This window comes from Rhinopithecus bieti, unplaced genomic scaffold, assembly GCF_001698545.2.
Source record: "Rhinopithecus bieti isolate Rb0 unplaced genomic scaffold, ASM169854v2 scaffold_33444, whole genome shotgun sequence".
Classification (NCBI taxonomy): domain Eukaryota; kingdom Metazoa; phylum Chordata; class Mammalia; order Primates; family Cercopithecidae; genus Rhinopithecus; species Rhinopithecus bieti.
The window spans coordinates 571,854-580,995 of NW_016814544.1; the positions used below are offsets into that span (position 1 = coordinate 571,854).

Genomic DNA, 9,142 nt, shown 5'->3' on the forward strand with positions numbered 1-9,142 from the left:
CTTGTGCACTTGATTTCAGGCTCCCTGGGTCACGTCTTTGTGTCTGTCTCCAACGTTGTGCATGGAGACTTTATAAGCATTTGCGCAATGATTGAGAAGAGCTGGACCTGCCAGATCAGGCCCTGCAAGTGTTGCACTCCTTGGAATGCAGACAGGGTGTCTGTTGAGATGGTAGGAAGGTGTGTCACATCAAAAGCTTATTGCGCTGGGGGTCATCCCGGCTTCTGAAGTTGGGGAGGATCTTCCCACAGAATCCATCTGCCCCTTTTTAACAAACTCAGAGTGAAAGGGCCTGGGCCTCCCAGCCCCTGGTTAGGAGATCCTGGCAGATAACTTAGAGGAAGATAGCTCAAACCCAGGAAGGGAAGAAACTGGAAGTGACAAAAAAAAAAAAAAAGAAAACAAAAGAAAGACCTGCACACCCCCCAACTGTCTAGAGACCTGCATTCCTGGATTTTAGTCCCAGCCCCCAGTGTTCTCGGCATCCACGCCATGAGAACTGGGCAAGATTTTCTCTGTGCCTCTAACTGGCCAACCTCCCAGAGTTGGGGTGGGGTGAGTAAAACAAGGATGAGTGTTCTTTCTGGTTCCTCAGAGGGGCTGTGTTCTCCGTGGGCAATTCCTCTGCCCAGAACATTTTCCCCACTAACTGCTCACACTCCGTGCTTCAGAGCAGGCTCCAGGCAGGCACCGTGGCTGTAAAGTCTCCCCTGACACCCTGCCTGACTCATTCCATGGTCCCCATGACAGGCCCTCGAACACTTCACACATTCCCTTAGAACTCACCACCCTGGGCTGTAATCGCCCATTTCACTGTCTGCCTCCACCAGCCCACTGCGAGCCCGCTGGAGGCCGCTCACCGTTTGGTCCTGTGTCCGGCATAGTGCTTGGCACGTACGTGATAAATAAGGACTTGCGGAACAAACAGATGAATGAATGGGTGAATAAATGAAGGCATGTGTGAACCAGTGAATTAGTAAGTGCTGTCACAGCCAAGGGAAGGCTAAACCCGTATCATGTTTTGGATAGCTTACCTCAGATTTCCCAGGAGACTTGCTGAGGTTTTTTACAGCATCTGTAAAAATAATAACAATAGTAGCTCCAATAGCCTGTTGTTACCGTTGTAAATTCCCAAAGGGTTTTCCCTGGGGTGTTTCAGAAGAGGAAGAGCAGGCACTGATTCCCTGCCTTCAGTCTCCCTCCCTGCCTCCCCGTTTCTCCTTCACACCTATGTCCTCACCTCTCTGTCTCTCTGTCTCTATTTCTCTCTCCTCATTCTGCTTCTCTTTCACGGTCTCTGTCCCTGTCTCTCTCTTTCTCTCTCTTTCACTCTCTCCACCTGTTTCTCTCTCTTCCCTCTCTCTCAATCTCCCTCTCTCCTTTCTCTTCTCTCCCCCTCCCTCTTTCTGTCTCTTTTTCTTTTACTGTTTCTGCCTCTGTTTCTCTTTCCTCTCTCTTTCTCTCTCTCCCTTTTCCTTCTCTCCCTCTGTCTCTGTCTCTTACACTATCTTTGCCTCTATTTCTCTCTCCTCTCTCCGCCTCTGTCTCTATCTCTTTCACTATCTCTGCCTATGGTTCTCTCTCTTCTCAATCTCTCTCTGTCTTCTTTCTCCGTGTCTCTCCTCTCTCTCCCTCCTTTGTCTCTATCTTTCTCTTTCACTGTCTACCTGATTCACTCTCTCTTCCCTCTCCCTCTATCTTTTCTCTCTCCCAATTTCTCTATCCCTGCTTCTATATCTCTCTCTTTCACTATCTCTGCCTGTTTCTCTCTCCCCACACTTTCTCTCTCTCTCTCTCTCTCTCTCTCTCTCTTTCTCTCTCTCTCCCCCCCCCCCCACCTTGTCTCTATCTTTCTCTTCATTATCTCGCCTCTCTCTCTTCTTTCTCTCTCCCTCTCCCTTCTCCTCCCCTGCCTGTCTGTCTTTCGGGTACTCTCCATCATTTCCCTCCCCATCCCCATTCACTCTCCACTGTGTGCCATGCATCTCACAGAGAAGATTTCACTTTCCCAGACACCTGGTGCTGCCTCATTTGTACTTTGGGAGAAACATCCCCTTACCATGGTCAAGAATGTGAACTTTAGGCTTGGGAGCCAGACAGATTCAGCTGGTTCCAAGCCCCGCTCTTCCACCTACTAGTCTGTGACCTTGGTCAAAAGGTCTAACTAACCTCTCCGAGCCTCAGCTTCCTTATGAGCAAAATGAGGTGAAAATGCCCCCTCTCAAAGGACGGCTGCAAGGATTAAATGAGATAATGCTTGGGAAATGCTTAGCACAGTGGCAAAACTCCATAAATGCGAGCTCTCTTGTTACTATCAGTTCTACTATGGTGATTTTTTCTTGCATTGTCTGCAAACATTATTAGTACCTGGGAGATCATTGCTGAAGATGACAAACACCTCCGGACTGAATAGCCCCACCACCACGCCAACCCCAGGATCATTGCAGCCCCTTCCTCCCTCCCCCAAATAGATGACCACCAAAGCCCAGTTGGCTCTGGTTCTGACCCTCTGGTCTCCTATGCCCACTTTAATTTGGGCAGAATCTATCTGGATAGAGATTCCCTAAGCCTGGCTGTCCCAAAAAATTATCTGAAGAGTTTTTAGTAATTGTAAATATCTGGGGTGAGTCAAGGAGAGTCTCACTCCATAGGCCTGGGGTGACACCCAGGAATTGGGTATTTTCAAAAGCATCCAGAGCGATTCTGATTGGAGAACAGGGATTCAAGCTTCTGGTCTAAACTCAGCGGCTACTCAAGTGATACTAAGTGAGTCAATCAATAGGAGATTGTAAATGAATAAAGGCATAAATGAGTAGATGGATGGGTGCATGGATGGATGGATGGGTGGATGGATGGATGGATGGATGGATGGGTGGATGGATGGATGGATGGATGGATAGATAGATGAATAATAGGTCTAACTCCATTGCAAGAAATGCTAGTATTTTTCCCCAGACCTATGCTCTGGCCTCCAAAATGTGCGTCCTTTTGTTCCGTGGCTTTTCAGAGCACAACACTCGCTGCCACCCTGTTCCTTTTCTTCCTTTTCTTCTCTGCACCTAAATCCCATCCTTTCCCTTTCCTGGTGCCTATTTCCTCCATCCTCTCTCCCTCCTCACTTCGCCCCCTCCTTTTAGCTCCCACTTCTCTTGACGGCTTCCCCCTCACCATGCTGAAACATTTGCAAGCTGGAGGTTATCCCAAGACACTTTCATGAGAAGAGGCTTTGGACACAGCAGTTGCACAAACAGTTTTATTTGATGAACCACAGTGACTAACAGGGTCAGAAGACAGTGCAGACATTCTGAAGAAGGCACTGGGGGAGGTAAGGGGGTATCACAGCAGGCAGCCTCCTCTGCTTCTGTCCCAGATCACAGATGAGTCCCAGGCAGGAAGTCTCTGCAGGTCACCCACAGGAGCCTCAGAGGGACAACTTCTTCCCTTCTAGAAGCCTCTTCCAGTGTTCACTGGATGCTCTGAGGGCAGGTCTGGGCAGAGGAGGTGACTCTGTGGAAGATGCTGTCTTAAGATGGGGAGGCTATGCTGTAAGGAGCCCTTCCCCTCTCCTCCTCACTCTGCCCCCAGAGCTGGCGCCATTCCAGGGAGGGTCAAGATGTCCATTCACATCAAGCTGGGCTTTTCTTATCTCCATCGCTCATGTCTTGTCCTTCACTTTTACAGTCCTCCAGGAACAAAACCCGGAATAGACACTCCCTGCCTCTAGCTCACAAAGGCCCCACTATTAATTTCATCCTCATTGTCTCTCTGGCAGTGTAGACATCATGCCGTCTGCCCCATCACAGTCTCTATTCCCAGATCCCCAATCCAGTAGAAGCCAAGAGGTCCAATCCTGAGGGTAGGAAGAGAAAAAAACCTACCCAGTGCCTTTTGGCCCATGGCAAGCAGACCTCCTTAGGAAGAGGACCACTGACCCTGGAATAAGAAAGGATGATGAGGGCAATGCTCATAAATTTGAAGCCAGGCTGGGAGGCACCAGAAAGGGGCCAAGGGAAGCTCTCAACCAGCCTCTTACTTCCTTCATGGAGCCCAAGAAGGAGCGGGAACGCAGCTCAGTAGGACGCCCCGAAGCCTTGGCGCCAGCTGCTTTGGGGAGGGACCTCCCTACAGGAAGCCTGGTGCAAACATTAACTTCTCTCCTGAAGCACGGACCAGCCGTTGGAGCCCCCAAATCCAGTGGGGGGGGTGGACTCATTTTTATTCTACATTCTTCTTTGCCTCAGTGTATCCCTGCCCCCCACCACCCCCTGCCAAGGGTAATGTGTGAACAGCAGAGATGCAGTGGAGTGGGGGGTGGGAGGAGGTTCGTCCAAATGATCCAGGCACACTGCTGTTCATGCCAGGCTTGTCCATATAGACATGTAAGTACAACACACAGAGGCGAGGCAGGCATCTCCATCCCAAACAACATGACTCTTGGCACCAAGTAGTACTAGTGCCCAAGAAAGAAATCAGTGCGATGGGGTAAGATGGGGAGACAAGGAAAATCTTCAGCTCACAGTTCTGCAGGAAGTCAGAGACAGAAGGACTTGGGGAGCGAGCCAAGCAGTGTCTGGACTAAACGCAGACACCCCTCCATCTTCTCGCTCTAGTTTTCCTTCCCAACTCCCCACTCACATAATGAAACCAAGGAGTACATCCATTCATCAGCCCTGCTGCCTTCCAATTCCCATAGAAAATAGACGAAGGATGAAAGGGTCTGCAGACAATTTGGAGAAAGCATATCTAGTCAGTGATGTGGTGCCACGGGGGAACTGCAGGAATCACCCTAGCCCCAGTGCCCAAAATGACAAGGAAGTGATCCAATTTTAGGGCAAGCTCTGGAGCTCCCATATCTAAGGGCTGGAGTGCTAATTACCTGTTGACACACAGCCCACCCCCACCCCAACCCATTCCCTGCCTCACACTCAGAAAAAAGGATAGAGAGCTTAAACAGGGTCAGTCTCTGCAAGCTTTGGGATCCTTAACCCTTAATAGCCCTTCAGAACAAGGAAGTAGACAGGGGAGAAGGAGGGATGGAGGGAGGGGGGACGAGCTATAGGAGGGGATTGGTGCCAGAAGGCAGGGATGAGGAGCGACAGCTGCAGAGAGTGGTGGGGGAAAAACTACAAGGAAAGGAGGGAGAAAAGACAGTTGCAGATCTAAGAAAGCAGGGGAGGGAAACAAGCTTTTATTGAGTCCAGACTGAGGCTTCAACATTTTAAGATCAATATGACTTTCCCCCATTTCATACCAATGGAGAAACTGAGGCTGAGTGAGATTAAATGGCTTGTGCAAGGTCAGGTCCATAGTGCCCAGTCTCTTTCCCCTAAACCACAAACCTCTGAGAAAGAATAAAGCAGTAGAGGAGGACAGGGCAGGGCAGGAGTCAGGGGGCAGTTAAAGGATGTGCATAGGAGAAGGAGTAGCCACACTACCTGATTTTCAGAAAGCAAGGGCAAAGGCTGGGGAGGGCCAAGGCACCAGGCTTCTCTCCGCTCCCGGCCCTAGTCAACCACAAGGGTCTCCTGGCTGTAGGGGATGGATTTCTCGTGCATCTGTTCTCCACCCTTGCCCGTGTTGGGGCCAGGCCCCTGGCTGTGCCCTGAAGAGTAGCTGGCTGACTTCTCCCCACTGCTGCTGTGGGAGGTGCCTGCACACCTGCTCTGGCCACAGCAGAGCATGGAGGTGCAGGCCTGGCGGAAGCGGGGATCGAAGAAGGCATAGAGGAAGGGGTTGAGGCAGCTGTTGACGTAGCTGATGCAGGTGCAGTAGGGGAAGACGTTCATGAGGAAGAGGTCAAAGTCACAGGGCCAGTGCAGCAGGCTGCCCAGCATGTACAGCGTCTTCACCAGGTGGTAGGGCATCCAGCACAGGGCAAAGGTCACCACCAGCACCACGATGATGCTGAGCAGCCGGCGCCGTTTCCGCAGGCCCTCGATGCGCTCCTTGCGGAAGTGGCCAGCGATGGTTTGGGCGATGAAGAAGTAACAGGTCAGCATGACGGTGAAGGGCACCACGAAGCCCACGGTGGTGGACGAGACCCCCAGGCCCACCTCCCAGGCCCACTCCGAGCTCACAGTGGCCACCATGGAGTAGTCCATGTAGCACTGCACCTTGGTGGTGTTCTCCAGGTCCCCGGTGGTGCGGAACACCATGACGGGCATGGCCAGGAGGGCGGCCAGCACCCACAGGACCGCCGTGGCCACGGCCCCGCTGACCCGCAGCCTCAGCCGAGCGTTGGCCACTGGCCTCACGATGGCCAGGTATCGGTCGAAGCTGAGGCCGGTGAGGCAGAAGACGCTGGCGTACATGTTGACAAAGATGAGGTAGCTGCTGAGCTTGCAGGAGAAGGTCCCAAAGGGCCAGTCATAGTCCCGGTACGTGTAGGTAGCCCACAGGGGCAGCGTCACCACGAAGGTCAGGTCAGCCACTGCCAGGCTAGCGATGAAGATATCAGCTGAGCGCCTCTTCTCCCGGCTGCTCCAAAACACAGTCCAGAGCACCAGACCGTTGCCCGCGGTGCCCAGGAGGAAGACCAACATGTAGATGGCAGGGATGAGGGCCCCCGAGGATTTCCAGTCTGTGTACTCACACTCAGACTGGTTGTCTGCCCCATAGTAGTTGTCAAAATCACCACCTTCCTCCATGCTGGGGAGTGGAGAGAAGACGGGCAGGGGGTCCCGGGGACACCAGCTCAGTGGCTCTGTCACCCACTCTGCAAGCAGCCTGAATTTCTGGCTTGAACCTCAGAGGTTAAGAAGGGCTGAAGATGCCCAGAGTCCTTCCCAGCACTCAGGAGGAGCTGCCTCTGGGTTCTGCAGACCCTGGAGGAAGCCTGTCTCCTGCAGAATTTCCTCCACCCTCTCCTGCCTTGCCCCCGTCTCAGTTAAGACACTTCCTTGCACCCTCCTGCGTCCCTGTCTCCTCCTTGACTCGTCACTCCCTCCTCCCACCTCCAGACCAGCCTCTCTCTTGTGAGTCAAAATCTTTAAGTGACAGCCCACTTTTTTTTTCTTTTTGTCACTGAGCAAGTGGATCAAATTGACCCCTACTGTGCTGGGCTGAACATTATCTGTGGTTTTGCAAGTCTGCTCTCCTGGCCCCGCCTTCCCCTTCTGGTTGCCACCCACCTTCACCCCAGCCTCTATCCCTCCACTTTCCTCTGGCCACCACTTCCTGCCTGCCCTTCAGGGCACTACCTCCTCAGTGCTCTCTGCCCTCCTGTTCTCACCCCCTCCCATCCAATCTAAATGGGACACATTATGCAGATTGCAATCCAGCCTGAGCTGGAGCCAGGGCTGGTAGGGAGCAAAGAGGGTGTAAGATTTCGCAGGATCGTCAGGGCATCTGGCAGACCCTCCTGGCAGGCAGGTCTGGCCCCCTGGCTCCCTTCCTGCACCCCTAGTCCCCACCCAGACCAGGTGTCACAGGAGGGTCTTCTCCTACTTCGCCTCTGGCTTCATCTTTCGCTACCCCTTGGCTTTGACCCTCCCTTGAGAACTTCTGTGGTTTCTAGAGAAATCCCCCTACACTAGTGTAGACTGCAGTTTGCAGTTTGCAGATGGCACGGGATGCTTTAGAAGGTTGAGGATGGTCACAGGATGGAAGAAACCCAGGACAAAAATATCTCTAAACAAGTCATTAAATCTGTAGGAAACAAAGGCCCAACAAGGTCAATGTTTTGCCCAAGGAAATAAAGTGAATTCTGCTGCAGCTGATTGTTTGCTTTTCTTCTTCTCCAAGCATGAACATAACACAGTACCTGGCATGTTGTAGGTGAAAGGCTGTTTCTTGTTTGTTTGTTTGTTTGTTTGTTTGTTTGTTTGTTGAGACAGAGTTTCACTCTTGTTGCCCAGGCTGGAGTGCCAATGCTGCAATCTCAGTGCACTGCAACCTCTGCCTTCCGGGTTCAAGCGATTCTCCCGCCTCAGCCTCCCCGGTAGCTGGAATTACAGGCTAATTTTTTTGTTTTTTTAGTAGAGACGGGGTTTCACCATATTGGCCAGGCTAGTCTCAAACTCCTGACCTCAGATGACCCACCCACCTCGGCCTCTCAAAGTGCTGGAATTACAGGCATGAGCCACCTTGCCCTGCCGGCCTGGTGAATGGCTGATGAGTGAGTAAGTGGATGGATGACGTAGGGGGTGAGTGAAAAGGGGAATCCATAGGTAGAAGAAGGAGTGTATGAATTACTACGTGGTGAGAACTTGGATACATTTCAGTTCTCAGGTTTTTACTATCCTCCGTGGACCAAGAGGTTTGTATAAGACCACAGGGGGTTAGGAAGTTGAGCTAGAGGAGGGGGGTCTCTAGAAAGAGACACAGTCACTGGAGGATGCTGTGGGGAAAGTTCTGTAGAAGCTCACTTTGCCCCATCTCATCACCTCTCCAGGACCTCTAGGAAGGAAGGAAGGAAGACGCACGACGTAAGATTTTTTAAAAATACACACCCTTTCCACCACCTAAAGTTGGGTAATAGTGAGATGGAACAAAAGCAGGAGCTGAGCCTTAACCACATCCAAGGCAAAAGACTTACAAAAGTTGGAATTGGCCAGGCAAGGTGGCTCGTGCCTATAATCCCAGCACTTTGGGAGGTCGAGGCAGGAAGATCGCTTGAGCCCAGGAGTTCAAGACTAGCCTGAACAACATAGCCAAGACCCTGTCTCATGATATATATTTTTCTTAAGTTACTACAAAAGCTGGAATCCATTGTCTGGAGGGAAAGTGGATCAGAAAATCATCTGCAGAGATCAGGGAACTCAAACTCAAATACCTGAAAAAAAAAAAAAAAACAAGCCAAGAGTGCAGTTTGAGACAATAGAGAATGGTAAAGACTGTGGCAAACTGGAGGGTGCCCATTCCATCATAGGGAGGCCTCTTCAGCTCTAGTCTCTGGTTGCCATGCAGAAAGCTGGACCCCAGCATGACTGTGTCTTAGGATTTTTCCAAGATAATTTCAAATTATGGATTTTTGTAAGAAATTTTCATACTTGTAAATTTTGGAAATCAATTATCATTTCAAAAAAAAGCAAAGACCATGGTAAGTAAAACATGTTTTTGGCCCCCGAGTTTGTGTTCTTTATACAGGAGCTTGCCAAGAATAGAAGGCAGCAGAAGAACCGAGAGGGTGGGTCGGGAGGAG

At 51.2% G+C, this 9,142-nt stretch overlaps 1 protein-coding gene across 1 annotated transcript; it reads right to left on the minus strand.

Annotated features, from left to right (window-relative positions):
* Positions 1-3,239: 3,239 nt before the first annotated feature.
* On the minus strand, positions 3,240-7,095 carry APLNR (apelin receptor). Its single transcript, XM_017851386.1, has one exon. It carries the CDS (start codon positions 6,645-6,647, stop codon positions 5,505-5,507), a length of 1,143 nt encoding a protein of 380 aa, XP_017706875.1. The 5' UTR covers positions 6,648-7,095; the 3' UTR covers positions 3,240-5,504.
* Positions 7,096-9,142: the final 2,047 nt, after the last annotated feature.